Here is a 24,878-nt window from a genome sequence, read left to right as displayed (position 1 = left end):
CAGTGGCCTTGGGTGTCCTTTCCCTGCAAACAAAATGTCTAAACTGACTGATGCAAGTTTTTTTGCAGAGGGGAAAGATGCACTGTGCTGATTGACCATAGTCACTGTTTTCTTGGTAGACCCACCTGACCTAGAGTTTATTGTCACTTTCAGGGTTATTTTGGAAACACAGTGATGTACTATGGCTTTTACACCAATTCTACGATCCGGCACAGGAACGGTGGGGCATCCTACAACATGCAGCTGGCCTACCTCTTCACAATCGGAGCGTGTTTGATCGTCTGTTTTTTCAGTTTGCTATACAGGTATGGAGCATTTGCATTTCTTGATTCTAAGCTCTGTTTAGATTGAGGTAAAATCAAGAGACTCAAAAGTTACCCAGGAAACAGTGTCTCTGCAATTTTGACTTCCTACTGCTGTCTGATCATTCCTGTTTTATTTATTTATTTTTAAGATGTTATTTATTTACTTGACAGAGAGAGAGAGCACAAGTCGGCAGAGGGGTAGACAGAGTGGGAGAAGCAGGCTCCTGCTGAGCAGGGAGCCCGACGCAGGGCTCGATCCCAGGACCCTGAGATCATGACTTAAGCCAAAGGCAGATGCTTAACTGACTGAGCCCCCCGGGGCGCCCCTGATCATTCCTGTTTTAAAACACAGACTAACATAATATAATAAAAAATATTATTATAAAAAAAGAATTAAATAGGGTATTGAGAACCAATTAAAAAAAATAAAATAAAACACAGACTATACGTTTTGATAAAGAATAGAGGTTTTTGTGTGTTTTCAAAGAAATTGTTTTCTCAAGTTCTGGAGGCTAGAAGTCTAAGATCAAGGTGTTGTCGAGTTGGTTTCTTCCCAGGCCTCTGTCCTTGGTGTATGGATGGCTGCCTTCTCACTGTGACCTCACACAGTCTTCCCTCAATGCATGTCTGAGTCTTAATCTCCTCTTCTTATAAGGACACCAGTCATCTTGGATGAGGTCCACCTTGACGACCTCATTTTAACAAAATTACCTCTGTAAAGACCCTATTTCCAAATACTCTTGCATTCTGAGGTACTGGGGGTTAGGACTTCAACATACGAACTTTTAGGGTATTCAGTCCAGCCCGTAACAACCTCAGAGCCAGCTCCATAGCTTGAAGTAAAGTGAGATTTCATTTTGTTCTATTTTATTCAAACTAGGAAATGTTTCTTAAGCTGCTGTTAAGTCCGTGGTGGCAAATTTTGGAGAGGTAGTGTCATTTTACACAGCACTTTTTACGTGTCAGGCTTAGTGCTAAGTGCCTCCTGGGCTGATTTTTCACTGAGCCCTGCTAACGTTGCTGTGATAATAGCATCTGCCTTGATAAAGTGCTTACTGTAACTGCTACATTGCCTCTCGTGGTGGGCTGAACAGTGCCCCCCACCTCCCAGAGATGTCAGGTCCTAGTCCCCAGAACCTGTGAATATGTTACCTTACCTGGCAAAGGGGACTTTGCAGATGTGACTAAATTAAGGATTTTAAAATGGGCCAGTTAATCATAAGTGGCCTTATAAGTGGGAGGCAGAAGGGTCAAAATCAGAGAGGCTAGGAGATGCTGTTCTCCTGGCCTTGAAGATGGGAGGGGCCGTAAGCCGAGGAATGCAGGCAGCCTTTAGAAGCTGGAAAAGGCAGGGGAACAGATTTTCCCCCAAAGCATCCAGAAGGAACACAGCTCTGCCAACACCTTGAATTTAGAACCATTTTCTGACTTCTGACTTCCAGTAAGAGAATACATGTGTGTTGTTTTTAAGCCCCTAAGTTTGGGTCAGTTTGGTGCTGCAGCAAGCAAAAACTCATACAATTCTCATAAAAGCTCTGTGAGTGGGTCCTATTATTATCCCCATTGTATAGATGTGGAAACTGAGGCTCATAGCAGTTAAAACAACAAAGATCCCCCAGGTGGCGATCCAGGATAGTCAGCCAGGCCTGTCAGATCTTGAAGCCAGTGCTCTTAACCATTATGTCTGAGATCACACTGTTCCAGTAGATCCTGGGGCTGGCTCTGCCGTGTTTCCTTTCCCTGTTAATGATCGGACTTTCTTTTGCTTAATTCCTGCGCTCCCCAATGCCTGCTCCAATCACCCTTGAGTATTTTGGTTTCTGCTTTCCCCAGCATGGCCAGGTATTTCCGGAACAACTTCATTAACCCCCACATTTACTCCAGAGGAATCGCTAAACTGATTTTCTGTTGGGACTTCACCATCACTCACGAAACAGCTGTCAAGCTGAAACAGAAGAATCTTAGCACTGAAATAAGGGTAAGGCGAGCTTGCTTTACACAACACCTTCCCAAACCAGCTTCCTTTAGTATGTCCATAACTTTTCTTAAAGTAATAATGATTTTTTTCTTGTGGTCCATGAGCATGGCAAAAAAAAAAAAAAAAAAAAGGAAGAAAAAAAAAAAAAAAAAAAAAAAGGAAGAAAATAAAAAAGAAACAAACAGAACCAGAAACACCTAAAGATACTTATAATGCCCAGTGCTGCCGATGGTTTAGAGAATGAACCTTTTCACAAGCCCTGGTGGCTCTGTAGTTGGTACACATTTACTGGAGGGCAGTTGAAGGATTTATGTCAAAACGTTAAGTGTAAATTCTTCTTGACCTCACAGTTTCCAGTTTAACCTTTTTTCCAGTGGTTTTCAACTCGGGACAGTGTTGCCCCTTAGGGGACATAGGATAATATCTGGAGACTTTCCTGATGGTCACAGTGAGGTGGTGGGTGCTACTGGTGTCTAGTGGGTGGAGGCCTGAATTGCTAAACATCCTGCAATACACAGGAAAGTTGTCACAACACAGAATAAGGGCTGAAAAATGTTACTAAAGCCAAGGTTGAGAAACCCTGGTTTGTAGGAGAAAACTTATTAAAAAGAAAGAGGGGAAAAAACGAAAAACCACATAAACAAACAAAAAAAACCCCAAGCCCAGACTCTTAAATACAGAGAACAAACTGGTGGTTCCCAGAGGGGAGCTGGGTGGGGGGATGGGTGAAACAGGAAAAAAAAAAAAAAAAAAAAACCAAGCAGAATTTATAAGCAAAGGAGTTTTGACAAGAGGTTTGAAGTTGCTGACTTCTTGGTGTAGATACCAAGCCTTATTCTTCAAAAAAGAGTTTCATGACTTCAAAGCACTTTCCCCAAGAGCACGGTCCCAATCTGTTGGTCCCATCTGTTCCTCTAAGATAGAAAAGGGGTTTGACGCCGTGATGGGGGTTCTTGGTCCATTTGAGATTTTCCCATGGGTCTCTCATAATCCGTGTCCAACGTGAGCTTTCCCCTTTCTTTCTTCTGTGGATCTGGGGTGGGTTTGTGTCTCGGAGTGGCAAGCATTCACCCGGAGAGTCTTTGCTAACAGTGGAGAGGGTACTGTGGGCCAACTTGACTTCCTTGTGTTTGTAGGAAAACCTGTCAGAAATCCTTCAGGAGAATGTCAAGTTAACGCTCAGTCAGCAGCTGATCCGCTTCTCTGCCCACCTGGCGGCCTGGGTTGTCTCTACTGGAGTGGCGGTTGCCTGCTGTGTCGCTGTTTATTACCTGGCTGAGAACAACTCAGAGGTAACCACAGAGGCAGAAGCCCCAGGGTCCAGAGCACAGAACGAGGTGAAGGGGTGGGGTGGAATGCTGGAGGGGAGAGCAGTGTAGAGCTGCTACTCAAACCAGACTCCGTGGCCAGCAGTGTTGACATCGCTGGAACCTCATGAAAAAATGCAGAATCTTGGGGCCCTCCCTTGGCCCACGGACTCAGAATCTATCTTTGCCGTGTCCCCAGGTGATGTGTGTGCACACCTTGGAGTGAGAAGCTCTGGGCTAGTGGAGAGATGGGCACTTGGACCACAGACCTGGGATCTGGGATTTCTTCCTTCATTATTATATCCCTTATGCCTCCCACTGCCCCTGGCACCGAGTAGATACTCAGCAAGTATTGTGATCTGATGGACTGTCGTGAATGATTTAACCTTTCTGATCCCTGTATTCCTCACTTGCAAAACCGGAATGATCGTACCTGGCTTTGTAGGTGTGTGGTCAGGACCAGAGAAAGTTATGTGAAGAGTCGACTCAGTGTCCAGTACTGTGCGTGATGAAGGAATGTTAGCTTTTTTTTCTTTTTTTCCTAATGGTGTGAACTCAGAGACTAATTAGCTGGGTGATCTGGGCAAAGTACTGTTTTTCTGTAGGTTTTGGTTTTCAAATCCCCTGGAAAATGGGGCTGATTGTAGCCAGTTTGCTGACCTCTAGAATTGTGGTACAGATTGGTCTGATTATGTCACTTTCTTTAATGGCTTCCTGTTACCCTCAATATAAAATCTATCCTCCATGGCATGATTGACAGATCTTATATGATCTGACCCCTGCCCACATCTCTAGTCTCAACACCCCACAACTACCCATGTCCTATACTCCAACAACACTACATGCTGAACTGAACGCAGTTCCCTGAGTACACCATGCCTTTCCTTATTTCTAGGTGGGAAATGTGCAGTTCATTTTCCAACCCACTTTCCCTAATTCCTTTATCTGGCAAACTTCTCCTCTTACCACCACCACCCTCACTAGACTGAGTTGGATGTTCCTGACTCTGTAAGCTTTCCCTGTGTCCTTATCATGTGTAGTATTGAAAATACCTGTTTATACATCTGTCTGGTAGCTGGGCTTCAGGCCCAATACATCATACAAAGGAGGTGCTCAATCAAATGGGTGAATAAGTAAAGGAGAAGCCAGCAAGAAAATGGATGTGGGATTATATAAACCTGAGGGTTTGCCATTAACCGTATTAAGGAGTGCCCTGAAAGAGGGGAAAATGAGTCTCAATGCTTAAGGGCTTGGCAATGCCTACCTAGGGTGGAAACTGTGACCAGGCAATTATAGGCATAAAGAAAACTTCTGAGTTTCTTCTTCACCTGGAAGCTTTTTCTTTACACCCACTTGAAGTGAAGGAGGGCAGCTAAGGAGGTGAGGAGGCAGAAGTGGAGTCATTCCTATTGTTCGAACATCTGCTCTATGCCAGGCAGAAACAACCCTTTGTACTGCTCCAGGGGTCATATTCATTGGCAAATACAGTTTTCTGTGAGTGATGTCCTACCTGTGTTATTTAGGGGCCAGACCTTGCCTTATTTGGTCTCATTCAATTCTTTTTTTTTTTTTTTTTAAGATTTATTTATTTGAGAGAGAGAGAGTGGAGGGAAGGGCAGAGGGAGAGAGAATCTGAAGCAGACTCCCCATTGAGCATGGAGCCCCATGTGGGGCTCCATCCTATGACCCTGAGATCATGACCTGAGCCAACCTAAAGAGTCAGACACTTAACCAACTGAGCCATCCAGGTGCCCCTGGTCTCATTTAATTCTTGAAATGACTCTGTGGGTTACACGATTATCTCCTCATTATACAGACAGGGAAAAGAGACTTAGAGAAGCTATGCATTTGGCTCCAGACCTTGCAGCTTATAAGCGTGGGGAGGGGGCCGTATTTGGACCCGGCTTACCCTGGCTACAAAAATACTGCAGAAGTTCAAGTGGGGCTTTCAAAACCATCCAGAGGTAAAGGGAGGCAGGTTCAGGCCTGGGGGTGGGGAAGGGGGTAGTGGGAGACAGAAGAAAAATCCACTGGAATCCCTTACTCCAAGGATGCCTGGCAGAGGGACACCCTAGACCCCACCTTGAACCAAATGCTTGGGTGTCGCATTCACATGAAGAAAGGGGTGCCTCTCTGGACTTCATACAAAGGTATAACGTGGGCTGGTGGAGGCCTCCCTTCCCCCTAATTCAGCACCCAAGGACAGCGAAGCCTGGTGAAAATGAACAGGGCCACACAGGAGAGGGGAGGAAAAATTCTACAGTGATCGATACCCACGTGCTATAACTTCACCAGATTTAAGGGTTTGCTCCGAAAGCCAGGGAGCGCCTTCTCATCACCCCAGACCTCTTTCTGAAGTTAGTAAAGTCACAGAATGGCTGTTTACATTCAGGCCCCTAAGACACATCGACCGGGTTCAAATCTGCCACTTCCTAGTGGGTGACCCTGGGCAAGCATTTTTGCTTCTCTGAGCCTCAGTTTGCCAATCAGATAAGTCTGTTCATAGTCACCTGCTGGGCTGTTGTGAGGATTACCCGCAGTCATGTGGGTGATGCTTGGCTCAGGGTAAGTGCTCAAGAACTGGTAGCCTGCTAGCTAACCCCAGAGGAGCTATTCCTGGCATTTTCCCATCGTGGGCAGTCTTCTGTGGAAGGCCGAGGAGTTCAGTGCACACTTGGCATCTCAGTTCTTTCCCTTCACCCCCTACAGTTCCTGAAGAGCCACAAGGACCCTGGGGCAGTGCTGTTACTGCCTTTCCTTGTGTCCTGCATCAACCTGGCTGTGCCACGCCTCTACTCCATGTTCAGGCTGGTGGAGCGGTATGAGATGCCACGGCACGAAGTCTATACCCTCCTGATCCGGTAGGTGTGTCTGCCTCGTCCAACACCAGCCTCCATTTGCACAGAGGGCAATGAGGTGGGAGCTAGAAAGGGTTAGGCTCTAGTACCAAAGTGCTGTTTTCCAGAAAGAATTCCAAGAATAAAGTGTGTTTGTGTGTTGTGGGTTCATAGCAAGAAAATCCAAAAAGCACTCAGAAAATACAGTGAAGTCCATCTGCTCAAAGTAAGGGCTTATCTTTGCCAATTGTGATCAGCCTGAGGATTAAGATAGGTCTCAGTTATGAGATGTACAGATGTGTATGTTGTAGACTGCAAAATGTTCCCGGCTGAGGAGTTGTGTGGGGACTGAAATTTATCCAGTGTTCCCATTAGTCAAGCTATGAGCCTTGGTTGCCCCTGCCTCAGCTGGGAGAAAGAGGGGAATTTTTGTAATTCAGACACCCATTTGGAGGTAGAGGGGGTGCTTTTGGCAAATCATTGGCTGGAAGGGTATGCCTTTTTGTGTTAGAGGTAACCCCAGGGTTTTGATAAACAAAGCATAAAATTACCCAAATTTTGTCCTTATTCCTTCTTCTGACTAGTGCCCTGACTAGTTTCTGGTTATGGTGGTGTTTATAACAATAGGTCTGTACAATGCAAATTGGGTTTCTTTACTGATCAATTCCAGAGCCCTTACTTTCCATGGCCTCTGAGATCTGACTCCTGACCAGCTCTCCAACCTCATTTGAAGAATTTGGATGGAGGGGTGGTAGACCTGTATGCTCAGTGGGCCATATTTTTAAAAAGATTTTATTGATTTATTTGACAGAGAGCACAAGCAGGGGGAGCAGGAGAGGGAGCAGCTCAGCAGGGAGCCTGATGTGGGGCTTGATCCCAAGACCATGGGATCATGACCTGAGGTGAAAGCAGTGGCTTGATCAACTGAGCCACCCAGGCGCCCCTCAGTGGGCCATTTTGAAACAATCACTTTGCTTTTTGTGTTTTTCCTGATCACTAAAGAGGTTAATTGTCTTTTCATAGCCATCAGCCATCTGTACTGCTTCACAAAATATTCAAAATATTCAAAGTCTTCTCTGCGTGAAGAGAAAATGGGAAAGTTCAGAAATAGACAATTCTTTTCGATCTAAGATGAGCTTTTCTCAGCTTAGATGGGTGTTTTCAAGTTTAACGTGGAGCTACCCTGCAATAAAAGTACACTAACGCATTAATCCAGGAGATATTGAGGGTTTGCTGCAAGTTAGGTATGGGCAAGAGATTGGGGATCTGGCATGGAAAAAGACAGATCCAGTTCTCTTCCTTCATGGAAGGTATTGTCTAACACTACTGTTCTCAATCTTCAGCGTACAACAGAATTACCTGAAGGGATTGCTTGGCCCCGTCCCCAGAGTTTCTGATTCAGTAGATCTGGGGTGGGGCCTGAAAATTTGCCTTTCTAGCAAATTTACAGATGAGGCCGATGCTACTGGGTTGGAGGACACACTTTAAGAACCACTAGTTTATTGGCACACAATTCTTGGCACACCAATGCTGAAGCCCTATTAAAACCAGCAGGTGTTGATTTACGGCAAAATGATTGGGTGTAAGAGCTCAGGCTATTAGAGCAGATGATCCTCAGTTTCAATCTTTGTCATGCCCCTCGCAAGCTGTGTGACGTTGGACAAATTGTTTCAATTGTTTCACCTTTGAGCTTCAGCTTCTTCATCAGTAAGAGGGACATAAAATGCTATCTACCTGGTGATAGAGTTATAAGGATTAAGAGTTATAAAGTTGTAAACATTAAGTTGTAAAGATTAAGGTGATTCAGTAAAGTTCTTAACACAGCGTACTGTCCATGTCAGCACCCAGTGAATAGTATGTATGTTTACTGTTTTTACGATCAGTGACAGGTGAAATCAGATAGTTTGGAGATACACCAAAAGAGGGTATATCAGTTGATATAAATTAGGTCATGCTGCAGTAACAAACATCCCCTCTCTTCTCAGTCTCAATGGCTTAGAACACAAAGATTTATTTCTTGCCCATACGCTATGTCCTTTGTGGATGGTAGGGGGTTTTGCTCATGTCATTCGTGCAGGGGTCCCGGCTGAGAGCAGCAACCATCTCAAATATTGCTGATGGCCATTCCAGAGGGAAGACAGTGAGTTCTAGAGAGTCTCATTGGCATTTAAATGCTCCAGCCTAGAAGTGACACAAAGTGACACACCTCACTTCTGCTCACAACTCATTTGCCAGAACTAGCCCTATGGCCCCACGCAAACCACAGGGGAGCAGAAATTTCAGTCCTACCATGTGACCAAAAGGAAATATTGGCAAACAGTTCTAATAATTGTCATGGAAGGTAATAATAGTTGTTTTCTCTTCTGCTACTTAGAAACATCTTTCTGAAAATATCAATCATTGGAATTCTTTGCTACTATTGGCTCAACATTGTGGCCCAGGCTGGTGAAGAGGTGAGATTTCTATGCTGTTCTGCCTTGAGTTTGGTTTCTTAACCTTTGACCACCAGGGAGGAAGTGAGTTTCTCTGGTTTCTCAGAGTTTCTACTCATGATCTTAGAGTAGATATCATATTATCCTTCCATTCTTCCATCTGTCCATTTATCCATCCTTCCTTCCTTCCTTCCTTCCTTCCTTCCTTCCTTCCTTCCTTCCTTCCTTCCTTCCATCCATCCATCCATCCATCCATCCATCCATCCTTGGGCTGTGCACTCAAAACCTCCCTCTCCTTGTTCAGTCAAATCTAAAAGCTCCCAGTCCATCAGCTCATAGCAGTGACTTCCTGCAGAGGTAATTGACCACCAGTTTCATGAACTGACTAATTCAGCCTTCCAATTTGTGTTAGCCTGCCAAACTCCTAGGCCTGCCCCTCCCTTTCTTTCTTCCTTCCTTCCTTCTTTCCTTCCTTCCTTCCTTTCTTTCTTTCTTTCTTTCTTTCTTTCTTTCTTTCTTTCTTTCTTTCTTTCTTTCTTTCCTTTTTTTAAGATTTCATTTATTTATTTGAAAGAGAGAGCACAAGAAGTGGGAGCAACAGGCAGAGGCAGAAATAGGCTCCCGCTGAGCAGGGAGCCCAATGTGGGGCTCAATCCCAGGACCCTGGGATCATGACCTGAGCCAAAGGTAGATGCTTAACTGACTGAGCCACCCGGGCGCCCCCTTAGGCCACTTTCTTAATCAAGCATTATTAATAGATTTTCATAAGGTTAATAAAAAGAGTGAAGACATTATTGCCATTGATGCCTTCTACTCTCCCTGGCTGAGAAATGGGATCCAGAGAGCATAGGCCAGGGATGAAAAGTTTTAAGAGGAGAGAGAGTGAGAAGGGAAAGCTTGGGGTACATGTGGGGGACCAGACTTACTGAAGGGGCACAGAAAGGGAATCAACACCCTTGAAAACAAACTCAACAAACTAATGGTGCATCTCTGCCCAGAGTGGGTCTGCTTTTCTGGGTACACAAGGATTTGGTCAAACTGAGCTACTAGCCATGTCCTAATGAGTGCAGGATGCCAGGAATGGATGGGAACTGAGTGGGAAGCAACAGCCCCTTCCCATCTCCTGATTCTTTTTTTTTTTTTTTTAAAGATTTTATTTATTTATTTATTTGACAGAGAGAGAGAGACAGCCAGCGAGAGAGGGAATACAAGCAGGGGGAGTGGGCGAGGAAGAAGCAGGCTTCCAGCGGAGAAGCCTGATGTGGGGCTTGATCCCATAATGCCGGGATCACGCCCTGAGCCGAAGGCAGATGCTTAACAACTGCACCACCCAGGCGCCCCCCATCTCCTGATTTTTGTTTGCCTTTCAGTGTTGGGAAACCCTCATTGGCCAGGAAATCTATCGACTCCTTCTGATGGATTTTGTGTTCTCTTTAGCTGATTCCTTCCTGGGCGAGTTCCTGAGGAGGTAAATATTTGTCAGCCTTGAGTAATTAATGCCTGATGTTGGAACCAGAGCCCTAGTCTTGGCTGAGCAGAAAGTATGGGTATCCTTTATACTTACATGCCTAGTACATAAGTGTCTCTTATATACTTCCACATGCACTGTTACAAGTCTGCCTTTTGTTCTTTGGGATACTGCATTCTTCTGAATTAACCGATATTTCACTTTTATCTGACAGTCCTGTGGTCCAGGTCCTGAACATTTGGTTCAGCTAGACCTTTACAACCTTTTCTTGAAAAAAAAAAAGTGCTAGAAATAAAACACAGAAACTGAAAGTCATTTGAGTTTCCACCATAGATAATTTTAATTCTAGTGTATATCCTTCCAGATTTTTCTGTGCACAAACTGCTTTGTGTATGTGTCTGTTTTATATAATTTCAAAGACAAAAATGGGGTCACACTGCAAATCATTGTGGTGTTTGCTCTTATTAATCTTATCACTCAGCTGTGGCATCTTTCCCAGAGAGTACATCTCAATTTATGTCATGATTCATTTAATTGAATTTGATTAATGTGCTGTTATTTTAGGGGCCAGGTATGCAGAATTGAGGCAGTATTATCACTGGTCCATATATAGTCCTCTTTTATTGATTGGTTCATTTATTTGTTAATAATATGCCGGGCATCTCATTCCTTATAGACACTTACATGTTTCTTCTGCAAGCTGCCCCCGTGATAGGATGACATAACATAAAGATTCTTTCCTCAGTGGGTACGTTGCATGCCCAATCTCCTCATTCAGTCTGTCCAAGCTCGCTTTTATTACAGCCTCTGTCCAGGGTCTGGACGTAAAGGTGAGGAGGTTTTTTTGTTTTGTTTTGTTTTGTTTTGTTTTATGGCAGTTTCTTTCTTTCTTTTTTTTTTTTTTAAAGATTTTATTTATTTATTCGACAGAGATAGAGACAGCCAGCGAGAGAGGGAACACAAGCAGGGGGAGTGGGAGATGAAGAAGCAGGCTCATAGCAGAGGAGCCCGATGTGGGACTCCATCTCAGAACGCTGGGATCACGCCCTGAGCTGAAGGCAGACGCTTAACCGCTGTGCCACCCAGGCGCCCCTCTTTTTTTTTTTTTTTTAAACGAGCATCCTCTCTGTATGAAGAATTCAAACTGGTCTCAAGTTTCCTCAGAATAAATGGAGACCTTGGCTTCCTCTTGTGGATTTAGAAAATGGGCAAACACTATTAATCCAATAGCAGTGATCAAAACTGGAAAAATATTCAGTTTATTTGGGTTAGGAGGTGCTGAATTTATCTGGTCCCTATGAAAATGGTTGAACAAGCAAAGAGTGGTATAAATAAGATAGTAGGATAATTTTAATAATGATCTCATTTGAATAATATCTATTGTTAGCTTATAATTAACTATTTAAATAGCAGGTGGGATAACTTAAATAAAGTTCTCTAGAATTTTTCTTTTTTTTTTTAGAGCGGACGAAGGGGCAGAGGGAGAGGGAGAGAGAGAATTTTAGACAGGATCCGTGCCCAGCAGGGAGCCCAATGCAGGGCTCGATCTGACAACCCTGATGTTATTACCTGAGCCGAAATCAAGAGTCAGATGCTTAACCTGAGCCACCCAGGCACCCCTCTAGAATCTTTTTAAACCTCTTCGGCCGTACCTCTATTTGAATGCATTGTATTGAGTCAATTTTCCCTCAATTCCTTCAATTATTTCTTTGGAAATATGCTTATACTTGGAACTTTTCAAACATTAGCAAGGAAACTTATGACTTTATTTCAAACTGATAAGGCTCTCCTTTGTTGATTGTGGGGAATCTTTTGAAGGCGAGAGTTGATGATTTGGAGACTAAACTCAGTGACGTTTTCACAGACTCATTGGAATGCAGTTTATGACAAGTCTTGGCTTACAGGAGTTTGACATTGCCAGGAATGTCTTGGAACTGATCTATGCACAAACTCTGGTGTGGTAAGTTTTGAAAATCTTCAGACTGACTCAGAAATATTTTGTAAGTGGGGATGTTGTGGCTATTGTTACCCTTATGAGCACTTTATAAATAACTGTAATAGGACACTAGTCAGATAGCATTAGGGCCCACCCTAGTGACCTCATTTTACCTTGATTACCTCTTTAAAGGCCTTACCTCCAAATATCTCCAAATATAATCTCATTCCAAGGTACTAGGGGTTAGGACTCCAACATATGCTTTTAGAGAAACACAGTTCAGCCCATAACACCCTCTTTCTCTTCCCTCCACACCCTGTATCTGCCCCCACTCCCCACTGTGTGTGTCTCCCCCTGACCTCTAACACTCCTTCTCCCTCATAGGATTGGAACCTTCTTCTGCCCTCTGCTGCCTTTTATCCAAATGATTACTCTTTTCATCATGTTTTATGTCAAAAATGTGAGTCAGTCTGAAGTTGGAATCAATTAGTTTCTCTCAGTCCCGTGTGACCCAGTGGTGGTCGGAATTGCATTGAGGGTGGTGGGGGTGGTGCTGGGAAGGGTATCAGGAAGACAGTGCCTGGCTGGGGTCCCTCTGGCCTACTTCTCTGGCCACAGATGGGAGGTGGCTGTTTCTCTCTCTTCAGATCAGCCTGATGATGAATTTCCAGCCTCCAAGCAAAGCCTGGCGAGCCTCACAGATGATGACATTCTTCATCCTCTTGCTCTTTTTCCCATCCTTCACCGGGGTCCTGTGCACCCTGGCCATCACCATCTGGAGGTAGGAGGTAGTAGCCTCGTGGTGAGATCTTAGAGAAGGGGTGGGTGAGTGTTTTAACATGTTGGCTTTATTATTATTAAGTCATGGTGAGGCCAGTAGATCAAAAGGTGAATGCTGTTGAAAAGATGATTTGTTATTCTCAGACCCCAGTAGAAGTGGTGGTGGAGAGGTGGGAATACTGCACCACAGAGGGCCATGTGAGGAAGGCCCAGGATTGGTCAGGATGCAGAGGGAGTGAGGAGAAAATGTGAGCAAGAGCCTTTGTTGTGGTTTCCATGGGGAGGAAAGGGCAAGACAAGGTAGGCAGGTTTAGGATTGGCTAGTTGGAACAATTTCAGTGGGTTTCGAGGTATAGGGGCTGTCTGGAGTTGTCTGGTACCTGGCCCTGGGGTGATCAGGGCACGGGGATAGTGACCCTGAGGGTGGGATGTGACCCGGGAAGGGCCATCTCTCCAGGGGCAGTAAGGCCCCAGATGTCAAAACATCAGAGTGAGAAGACATGCTTAATGCATTGTTTAACCCAAGTTCCCTTGGAAATCAGCAGACACAACATCAAAGGGAGGGAATAGGTCTTAGTTTGGTCACCACCCATCAGGCGACCGGGCACAGCTTCCTCACTTCCTTGAAGAACTGCAACTTCCCAGAATGGGGACAGAACTCCAGCAAAATGAACCAAAATGCCCTGCTTGAGCTGGTTCCCTCCTAACTCTCCAACCTCACCCCACTTTGGCTCCACCTTCCTTCATCCTCACGGCTCTTGCTCCATGCTCGGGACCCTGTGAGCCTCTCCTGACACGGGGTGGAGTCCTCTGTTTGAAGTGTTCTCCCACTCCCTTTGCTTGGGGGCCTTCTGTCCACCCTCTGGTTCTCAGCTCAGAAGTCATCTTCGAGATGTGACCCTCTTGCTCCCTCATGCTCATCTACGTCAGTTCCTCCTCTTCTCTCTCTCAGGGCAGTTTCTTTTCATCGTTCATGGTCAGAAATGCCTTCATTTGAATCTTTGTTTAATCATTACTCATTAGTTGTTCATCTTTCTCTTTTTCCTCATAGTTTATTTATTTTTTAAAAAGATTTTATTTATTTGAGAGAGAGAGAGTGCATGCACAAGCAGGGGGAGGGGCAGAGGCAGAGAGAGAAGCAGGCTTCCCGCTGAGCAGGGAGCCTGATGCAGGACTCCATCCCAGGACCCTGGGATCATGACCTGAGCTAAAGGCAGATGCTTAACCAACTGAGCCACCCGGGTGTCCCTAGTTGTACATCTTTCTTACTAAAATGTGAACCCGAGGGGCGCCTGGGTAGTGCAGTCGTTAAGCGTCTGCCTTAGGCTCAGGGCATGATCCCGGTGTTCCGGGATCGAGTCCCACATCGGGCTCCTCCGCTGGGAGCCTGTTTCTTCCTCTCCCACTCCCCCTGCTGTGTTCCCTCTCTCACTGGCTGTCTCTCTGTCACATAAATAAATAAAATCTTTAAAAAAAAATGTGAACCCGAGAGGGCAGAGTCTATGTCTGTCTTGTTTATTATGGAGTCCCCACGGCTTAATATCTAGTACAGTGCCAGATACAGGTGCAGTAAACTTTTATTGAATGAATGAATGAATGAATGAATAAAGGAGTTAACTTTTAGGACGTAAGCGGAACTGGAACCATCAGGAACTCAAGTGGCGTCAGGGCAGGCTCCTCTGTTTTATGATGTCTTTGCTTCTCTCTGTTCTCTCTCTTCCCAACCAGTTCCTAGTTTCCCTCTAGTTTCTGGTGGTTCTTAACAACTGACTACACATGGCCACCATTGCCCCAACTTCAGTTTCCACAGATCACAAGGTCCCCTCTTCATATTTCTTAGTTTGAGTTCCCCAGAAAAAGAATCCGATCACCCAGTTCATTTCTTCAAGTCAGTAATCCCACAGTTCACTGCCTTTGGATTGGCGACCAGTAGATGCAGTGAGAAGCCTGTCTGGAAACAGGTCCTCAGAGCACAGATCACGGGTACAAAACGCCCCAGCTGAGGCCGTGAGGGAGAGGGTTTCCTCTGGGAGGAGGGTATGCGTACAGCAGGCCAGAATTGCTGGTTCCAGATCCAGAGCCCAGAAAGGACGGTTTGATTCTAGGAAAAGCTATACCCGAATCTTAGGCTGGAGAGGTTTTACTGTCCCTTGTTTTACCAGGTTGCAACCTTCAGCTGACTGTGGCCCCTTCCGAGGTCTGCCCTTCTTCATTCACTCCATCTACGGCTGGATCGACACCCTGAGTAAAAGGCCCAGCTCCCTGTGGGTTGTTTGGATCTACCGAAACCTCATCGGAAGCGTGCATTTCTTTTTCATCCTCACCCTCATTGTGCTGTAAGTGGATCTCCTCCGGAACCTGGTGGGGGAAACACACTGGTAACTCTGCTGGTGGATAGTCTGGGGGAGGTTTGCCAGGAAAGCAAAGGGCTACAGTGTAGCTCAGTGTTCTAGATGCTCCTGACTTTGCCCTTGAATTTTTTAAAAAGTTACTTACTATCATCTTGTCCTACATTTTTCATTTTTGTTTTTTGTGTTTTTTGGGTTTGTTTTTTGTTTTTTGTTTTTGCCTGTTTTATGAAGAAAACAATACCTGCCGTCCCCCTCTTAAGAAATAACATGAAAACAAAATGAAAATCTGGATTTGAGCCTGCTTAGGAAAATTAAATGTGTGATTCTTTCTGAGAGTGTGATTACTTCGAAATGGGTTGGGCATTGTTGGCAGGTAGGATAACGTTCTTCCATTTTCAAATAAAAACGATCGATTTCTGACTTCTTGTGAAAAAACAGATCTGCCAAGATCAGGTTCATCTTCCTGTGTGAACAGTTGGTTTTACAGGTGGAAGTGATGAGACAGAGGCAGGCTGACTTGCAGAGATAGGTTCCAGGCTGCACAGCCTATGAGTAACACAGGGACTAGAACCTGGGTGTCCTCGCCCCTGGTCATGCCCTCCCTTCCCTCCACTGGGTTGCCACTGGCCTCTTTAAAACACTTAGGCTTGTTGCATCATAATTCCGATTCACTGGGGAGCTTGTTAGAAATCCAGAATCTTGGGCCCTACCCCAGATTGTTTTTTGTGTTTTTTGGGTTTTTTTTTTGTTTTTTGTTTTTGCCTGTTTTATGAAGAAAACAATACCTGCCGTCCCCCCCCCCCCAGACCTACAGAATCCCAGAATCTGCATTTTGACAAACTCCTAGGAAATTTGTATCACATTGAGGTTTGAATAACACTGTCCAGATTCACAAAATCTGGCTGCATGCGAGAATCATGTGTAATTTCTAAAAATACTGTTGTCTGGCCCTATGCCCAGAGAAGCTCAGTTAATTGATCCGAGAAGAGGCCATGGAATGAGTCTTTTTTCCATCTCTCATGTGATTCCATGTGCAGCCAGGTTGAGAACCGTTGTGCGCTCTCTCTCTCTCTCTTTTAAAAATTTTTATTTACTTGAGAGAGAGAGAGAGCATGAGTTGGGGGGGGAGGGTCAGAGAGAGAAGGGAAAGCAGACTCCCCGCTGAGTAGGAAGCCCTACTTGGGGCTCAATTCCAGGACCCTGAGATCATGACCCGAGCTGAAGGCAGACGCGTAACTGACTGAGCTACCCAGGTGCCCCTAAAACCGTTGCTCTGATGTATTTAACCTGTAACTCACCCAGACACAACTTTTTAGGAACATTGTCGGGCCAAAATCCGCTTGCAAGCACATATCTCAGTTTCTTTGCACCTTTTTGGAATTTGGGGCCTGCAAAACATTGGCAAAAGTGTCTGTCATTCTTTCTTTTCTTCTCTTCTAGAATCATAACCTACCTTTACTGGCAGATCACAGAGGGAAGGAAGATTATGATCAGACTTCTCCATGAACAGATTATTAATGTAAGTTCCATTAGTCCCTCTGTTATCCTCCTCCCACTTTTTTGTAACATTTTATAATGAAAACTTCCAGACATACTCCAAAATAGTTCATTGAACCCACACCTGCCCACCACCCAGTGCCAGCTACCGTCAACATTTCTATACTCTTATTTATTATTATTGTTGTTGTTGTTGTTGTTATTGTTATTTTTTAGTGTTCATTGATTCATTAGTTATGTATAACACCTAGTGCGCATCATGTCTGGATTATTTTAAAGCAAATCTTAGGGGCGCCTGGGTGGCTCAGCCGTTAAGCATTTGCCTTCGGCTCAGGTCATGATCCCAGCGTTCTGGGATCGAGCCCCGCATCAGGCTCCCTGCTTAGCGGGAAGCCTGCTTCTTCCTTTCCCACTCCACTCCCTCTGCTTGTGTTCCCTCTCTTGCTGCCTCCCTCTCTGTCAAATAAATAAATAAAATCTAAAAAAAAAAAAAAAAGAACAGATCAAAAAAATAAATAAAGCAAATCTTAGACTTAATAATTTTTTCTATAAAAAATTTCTATGTGCCTAAGAGAAACAGACTTTTTTTTTAAAAAAAAGATTTTATTTACTTATTTGAGAGAGAGAGAGAGACAGAGATAGCGAGAGAGAGCACAAGCCTGGAGAAGAGGGAGAAGCAGGCTCCCTGCTAAGCAGGGAGCCCGATGGAGAAACAGACTTTTAAAAAACATAACCACAATACCATCGTCATGCCTAAAAGAAAGTATAATAATTCCTTACTATCATCTCATTTGTAATCAATGGTCAAATTTTCTGGACCATCCTTTTTTTTTTTTTTTTTTAAAGATTTTATTTATTCATTTGAAAGAGAAACAGAGAGAGCACAAGCAGGGGGAGAGGCAGAGGGAGAGGAAGAAGACTCCCGGATGAGCTGGAAGCCCGACTTGGGGCTTGATCCTAGAACTGGAGATCATGACCCAAGCCAAAGGCAGAGGCTTAACCATCTGAGCCACCTAGGTGCCCCTATGAAGTGTCATTTACAGTAGGGTTGTTCAAATCAGGGTCTGAGAAAGTGCCACAGGTTGCATTTGGTTGATATGTCTCTTGTTTCTTTTCATCTATAATCGTTCACCCCTCCTCTCTTGCCATTTATTGTTGAAGAAACCAGATCATTTGTCTTGTGGTAGTTCTTACATTCTGGATATATCTGATTTGCAACTTTGCCGTGGTGCTTACCATGTTTCTTTTTTCTTTTAATTTCCCATACCCTGGTGGTGAGATTTGAAAACCTGATTAAATCCGGATTCAGTGTTTTATCCAGGATACTTCATAGATGATGCCACGCACTTCTTACGGCATCACCTCGAGACATAAAATATGCAGTTGTCTATTTTTGTGTGATGTTTAAAGTAATCGGTGGGTCCATGCTTTGTTGGCCTGACCCATCCATGATAAGCCTCTCATCCACCTTGCACCTGATGGATTTTGCAGCCTTTGATGAATATTGCCTAGAAGACCCACTGATGCCGTAGAGATGACAAAATAGTGGTACTCTACTCTGGAAATTCTTCTGCATTGAGTAGCTAGAATTCTTCTATGAAAAAAGGAATTTTTGTTCATCAACTATTTGATTACCTTGTAATACAATTTACAGAGGAAAGGCAATGCAGATGCCTGATTTTTTCCCCTTTATTTACGAGTTTTTGAAATGATGGGTTGGTACCCTAGGGTATTATGTTCCTAGGGCCTGCCATAGCAAATAACCACAAACTTGGTGGCTTAAGATAACAGAAGTTTATCCTCTCACAGTTCTGGACACCAGAAGTCCAAGATCAAGGTGTCAGCAGGGTTGGTGCCTTCCGGAGCTCTGAGAGAGAATCTGTTCCATGCCTCTCCTAGCTTCTTCTGGGGGCCTGTGGCTAACCTGCCTGTTTCTTGGCTCAGGGCTTCCTAACAGCTGTCTCTGCCTCCATCTTTGTAAGTTCTTTTTTCCCGTGTGTCTGTTTCTCCTTCTCTTCTAGGGACTTGCCATTGAATTTAGGGTTCATCCTCATCCAGAAGGGTCTTATCCCAGAATCTTTAATTACGTCTGCAAAGACCTCATTTCCAAACAAGGCCACATTCGCAGGTACTGGGGTTAGGATAAATTAGACATATCTTTTTAAAAGGGAGATACTATTCGACCCACTACGCCTACCAACCTCCGAATGTGGCCAGTGAGGATTTTTAAATTATCCTTATGGATTCATAGATTTAAGTATACTTGGACATCTTTCTATTATAATAATTTGTTTATGCTTAAATAGTCTCATCCTTTGCTAGTGGAAATCCTTTTGGATTAGCTACCGGGCTCTTTTGACATGACCCCAGAAGTCTTTTTTTTTTTTTTTAATATTTAATTTATTTGACAGAGAGAGAGAGAGCACAAGCAGGGGGAGCTGCAGACGGAGAGGGAGAAGCAAGCTCCCCACTGAGCAGGGAGGCCCACCCGGTCCCAGGACCCTGGGATCACGACCCAAGCCAAAGGCAGCTGCTACCAGCTGAGCCAGCCAGGTGCCCCTTATGATACCAGAAGTCTTGGATAGCTTACTTGCTGTCTGGAAGGACATGATGTTCCAGGCTCTTTTTGTTCATTACCTGTCCCAGAACATCAGACATTTATTCAAGGAGTCCTGGTGAAATGGTATTTAGAGACCACAGTCTGGGAATAGGGATGCTCATTGCTACTGGGCTGGTTCCCTTTCCTTCTAAATACCAACAGAATTATGACATGAACACTTACATCTCAGAACATGGGAAAGAAGCAGGATTCCCCAGGGTTCTATCTGCTTGAATCTTTGGGTTTCAGATCACTTAGGTTGGCCCTTTATATGATGTAAAGAAAGGGCATGGATTAATTATGTTCATTCTCCTGCCTGTCCCCACAAGCATCGCCTGTATTTTTCTGATGCAGCACTTTGAATGTCTTGGGCAAGTCTTAAGAAGATCTTAACAGGGAAGGGATTTGCTTTTAAAACCTTCTGTTGTAAGAGCAGTACCAAGTAAACTGGGGAGGAATTTAGATGGCATCATTTCAGGGAGGCACCAAAAGCATCATCGCAGGCCTGCTTGCTTGGAAGTCTTGCCCAGAGGATGGACCACAAAGACAGGCTTGTTGTCTCCAGAAGAACCCAGACTAAAAGGCTCGGGATAGGCTCAGAAGCAATCCTTCTCAAAATACGATCACCTACATTAGAAACTCTTGGATGCTGATTAAAAATGCAAATTCCTATTCCCCTCATCTCCTCCAGCCAGTAATGGCAACAGATAACATTTGTTGAGCACTTACATGATGCCTGGCATATGCTAAATAATGAACAAAAATTCTCATTTAATTTTTATTATTCTCTATGGGGCATATAGATCTTTAATCCCTATTTTAAAATTAAGGAAACTAAGGCTTGCTTAGTGAAGCGACCTGCACAAAGTCACAGGGCTAGTAAATGGTGGGATTTGAACTGGGCAGTTCCAAAGTTTGTACTCTTAACTACAATGCAGCTTTGCCTCCCTGAGTCAAGATCTTTTGGATAAATCCTAGGAGTTTGCATTTTTGCAAGCTCTCCAGGTAATTCTAATTGGCACTAGAGTATGGAAACAGCTGCTAGAGACCAGCAATTTCCAAACAAGTTGACTATATCCAAGGGGACTTGTTTAAAATGCCAATTCCCAAGGACAGCTCTTCCTTGCAGAATTCCAGTGAATAAATCTAGAAGGAATGAGGGAAATAGAAAATTATTATGAGGGGTGCTTGGGTGGCTCAGTTGTTGGGCATCTGCCTTCGGCTCAGGTCGTGATCCCGGGGTCCTGGGATCGAGCCCTACACTGGGCTCCTTGCTCAGCGGAGAGCCTGCTTCTCCCCCTCCCCCTGCTTGTGCTCTCTCTCTCTCTCTGTCAAATAAATAAATAAAACCTTTAAGAAAAAAGAAAATCATTATGAAGCAAATACCACAGCAATAACTGTTGGATGCTACTTGATAATAGTAATTGTTAGATGCTCAAATTTGTGGGTGAAAGTTTAAGGAGAAACAAGGGCACGGGAAATGGGATTGATCTAGACTGGCCAGACCATTCATAGTGCTTGCTAGCCCACTTCAACACTGGTGGAATATTCCATGCTCCCATCTGCAGCAGCTTCACAGGTACGTGATTCATGCTTCTGGGGAAGATATCCCCCTTCCTTTGTTTCCCTTCCCAATTTGAGAATTCTTTATCTGGGTCTACTCCACTGATGCTAGTAACTTTGACAAGTGAAATATGTTTGATGTCCCTAGATGCAGAGCTGTAAGCTTTGACATTCTCAGTGGGAGGACAGGGCAGCAATGCTGGGTGCCCAGATGGGTTCTGAGATGCAGGGCATGCCAAGAAGGGGGCTACTATACCCCATTTGTCCTGGGCCTTCAGACAGTGGCATTTAAGTTGCTTTCAGCAGCAAGGTAGAGAGGCTGCTACTCGAGCCTGCTAGAAGAATTGCTTGAGAGGAGAATGTTACAATTCAGGGCGGCTATGGGGGATAATTTGGCTTTGCTGTGAAACGTTTCTTCTCTTTCATTAAGAGAAAATATGGTGGGGGCACTTGGGTAGCCCAGTCAGTTAAGCCTCCGACTCTTGGTTTCAGCTCAGGTCATAATCTCAGGGTCATGAGATCAAGCCCTACGTTGGGCTCTGCTCAGTGCAGAGTCTGCTTAAGACTCTCTCTCCCTCTGCCCTCCCCCACTCCCGGCCCTTAAATAAATAAATAAATAAATAAATAAATAAATAAATAAATAAATATTTAAAAAGAGAGAGAGAGAGAAACATGGCGGCAGTTTCTATCCCGTGTCTGGGACTCTACCTGCCTAAAAAAAAATCAACCTTCTTTCCACCATTTGCTTCTCGACCTCACAGCATCCTCCATGTTTTTGTTCTTGTTTTTGTTTTCCTTCTTGGCAGGAAGGCAAAGATAAAATGTTCCTGATAGAAAAGTTGACCAAGCTGCAGGATGCGGAGAAGAGAGCGAACACCAGCTCATTCACACTAGAAAGGAGAGATGTGGAGGTGAGACTGGAGGTCGCCTTGGGGTCCTCATGACACAGACTTGCCTCCTTGTGAAATGTGTGTCAGGAAACTAGAATAAGATAAGGGCACTTTACTTTCTATGTTTAAATATTTCTGTGTTTTTTATTTAACGAATAATATTTATTCAACCCTTTCTATGCTGACCCTTGTTCTCAGTGCTGGGGTTATCACGGTGAAGGCCCTCATGGGGCGTGGATATATCTTTTGTATAATCCAGTCATCCAGAAGTACATCCCGCTGAGAAGGAAAGTACCCTGAAATCTCGCCCCACTGTGTTAATGGTTCAGCGTATACTCTTCCAGATCTTTTCCCCTAGGCATCTGCAAATATACATGTATCTATTAGCACTTTTGTTTATTAATTTATTAGAAAAGTGGGGCTATACTATACACATAGTATCATAACCCCATCCCTCATCACTTAATACTATATTTCTGACATTGTTTCAGTCTGTACATAGTTGGACATTTGGGTTGTTTCCAAGTTTTTTTGTTTCTAAGACTAAAAGCAGTGTGTAATGAAACATTTTTGTTTTAATTATTTTTATGTATTTTTGCCACAGGGCACGCACATGATAATGTTAATAGATATTACCATATCATACTCTTACGAAGATTTTACCAATTTCATGCTTACCAAGAGGGTGTAAGAGGTGTCTGAAACCCTGGTCTAAGTCCAAAGCCCTTGCTGGCCTCCTTGGTGTCCCGGAAAATATGGAGAAACAGTAAACCCACGTTAATTCAAATGCCACTCGTTTTCGGAAATTAGGATCTTGTCAGAAGAGACTGGCATGCCATTTGCTATCTGGGCAAATTAATACTGTCATCATGATGTAGATACAGGATCTAGAGGCCTGACTCTAATCCTATGCAGGCAGTGACCCTGTCTGTACCCTTACAGCCCCAGGCCGTAATATATTACCTGTCATATTGTAGATGCTCATTAAATGTGGGTGAAATGAATAAATTAATGGAATCACTTTCCCTAGAAGACCAAACAAAACATGTTTGCTTTGTCTGTGCCCGAGCCTTGGTTTTCATCTGTCAGATCTTAACATTAAAATAGTGGGGGCTCACAAATCCCACCAACTGTGCAACAGGACCTGAGTCTACATTCTTTTCCAGTGATGAAGCCACCTGTTTTATTCCCTTTCAGCAACCAGGCCCTTTGCATGTCGGGGAACATGATGTTGCTCGTGGTGAGTAACCAAATTGGCACTGAAGGAGACCCAATGTAACCAAATGATATATCCCAAGATAGAGGGTCAGAACTGCTCATGCATCAGTTACTCTTTCAATGAAAGGAACCAACCCAGGGGCGCCTGGGTGGCTCAGTCGGTTAAGCATCTGTCTTCAGCTCAAGTCATGATCCCAGGGTCCAGGGATCGAGCCCCACATCAGGCTTTCTGCTCAACGGGGAGCCTGCTTCTCCCTCTCCCTCTGCCTGCCACTCTGCCTACTTGTGTTCTCTTTCTCTCTCTCTCAAACAAATAAATAAAATTAAAAAAAAAAAAAAAAGAACCGACCCAAACTGGCTCTAGCAAAAATCCAAGAATAATTCTTGCTTGAGGCATGGCCAGAAGTTGAGAAAACAGAACCTGGTTTCTTTCTGTTCCTTTCTTTTCCATGTTAGCACCTTACTGACTAAGCTCTTCCTTACAATTGCAAGATGCTTTTGTCAGCCTCTTGTACCTTCTCAGATTCAAGTCTAGTGGGAACGAATGAGAGACCCAGAATTCTCAATGTGTGACTGGTGGTGTGTGCATCCATGAACCAATTGCTGTGGCCACAAAAATGGGATGATTTCATTGGCCAGATCGGAGATCTGTAGATAGAGCTGGGCCAAGCAGACCACAGGGACTGAGAATGGAGAAGGGTGGCTTCCCAAAGAAAATCAGGAGCTGAGGCCAGAGGGGAATGAATACAAACCCATCCATCTTTTTGGATAGCATTTACTGATGGCACCCAATGATGGGGGTTCAAGGGGGAGAATTGCAGAAAGGCAGAAGGTGTGAGAAGCCATGGGATCTTGAATTTGGTCTTTCCCTTGGAGACATGAGGCCGCGTGCATCTGTGCTAACTTCTCTTTTCCCTGTCCAACCTAGACCTGCGATTTAGGCGATCAGTTCAAGAAGAGAATCCAAAGGCGTGATGTTTATTGCGGCAGCCAGACACCAATCAAATGAAAAGACAAAGATGGAACAGCTTCTTCCATGACACCCTTGTCTTTCTGAGCTTCCCAGGAGGGAATTCCAGCCATGAGCCAGGACAGGAAACTGACCACAATGTATATATTGAAGCAAATTTGGCCATTCCCTGCTGGTTTTTCGTACCTGGATTTCTGATTTTCCAAGAAAAAATATTTGGGATTTTAAAATAAAGACTATTGTAACATTTAAACTGGTTCATAAAGACCTGGGAGAGATAACCTGGGAATTATGTATTCAGTCTTTAAGAGATGTGCATATGAATTATTGGTCCTTAGAAACTTCTCCTCCCAGACCCGGCAAAGGTTTGCAAACTGGTGCTCAGACAAATAGTCCAGCCTGAATAAAAATGGAATCCTCAATCAGGGATGTGAGGCCTCTGAATTGGGGAACCTATATTTGTTTGTGACTTTAAACTACAAATATCCCACCCCATGTTACCCAGAGGTGAATTACAACGAGAGGTCTTATCTATAAACTTTATTGCATATCGAGTATGAGTCTTTGGGGTTGACCTAGGGTTGGTGTGGGTGTGGACTGGGACTCTACCCCTGTGAGGTTGATACGTGAGTCAGCGTCAAAGTCTTTCGTTGAATCGAACATGAAACCCACGGTGAAGTGTGAAACATACAGATGTATGTATATGTGTGTGTGTGGAATGAATATATATGTATGTGTGTGTTTGTG

At 44.2% G+C, this 24,878-nt stretch overlaps 1 protein-coding gene across 4 annotated transcripts in view; it reads left to right on the top strand.

Moving 5' to 3' along the window:
* TMC5 (transmembrane channel like 5) overlaps window positions 1-24,878 on the top strand; it is a 43,832-nt gene extending 18,954 nt beyond the window's left edge. For 2 of the 4 annotated variants that reach the window (XM_008696945.1, XM_008696947.1), the window contains 14 exons: window positions 154-305; window positions 2,139-2,283; window positions 3,420-3,575; window positions 6,300-6,451; window positions 8,802-8,880; window positions 10,230-10,327; window positions 12,192-12,287; window positions 12,648-12,723; window positions 12,911-13,044; window positions 15,206-15,379; window positions 16,835-16,913; window positions 21,860-21,964; window positions 23,141-23,183; window positions 24,090-24,878. In XM_008696945.1, coding sequence (XP_008695167.1) covers window positions 154-305; window positions 2,139-2,283; window positions 3,420-3,575; window positions 6,300-6,451; window positions 8,802-8,880; window positions 10,230-10,327; window positions 12,192-12,287; window positions 12,648-12,723; window positions 12,911-13,044; window positions 15,206-15,379; window positions 16,835-16,913; window positions 21,860-21,964; window positions 23,141-23,183; window positions 24,090-24,136 — 1,536 coding nt within the window. In that variant the 3' untranslated portion in view covers window positions 24,137-24,878. The remainder of the gene's footprint in view (window positions 1-153; window positions 306-2,138; window positions 2,284-3,419; window positions 3,576-6,299; window positions 6,452-8,801; window positions 8,881-10,229; window positions 10,328-12,191; window positions 12,288-12,647; window positions 12,724-12,910; window positions 13,045-15,205; window positions 15,380-16,834; window positions 16,914-21,859; window positions 21,965-23,140; window positions 23,184-24,089) is intronic. The other 2 variants (XM_040635264.1, XM_008696946.1) reach the window with 2 other exon arrangements.

This window comes from Ursus maritimus, unplaced genomic scaffold (genome assembly GCF_017311325.1).
Source record: "Ursus maritimus isolate PB19 unplaced genomic scaffold, ASM1731132v1 scaffold_2, whole genome shotgun sequence".
Classification (NCBI taxonomy): Eukaryota; Metazoa; Chordata; class Mammalia; order Carnivora; family Ursidae; genus Ursus; species Ursus maritimus.
The sequence above is the reverse complement of the archived record's forward strand: the minus strand, read 5'-3'. Positions and strand labels throughout refer to the sequence as shown.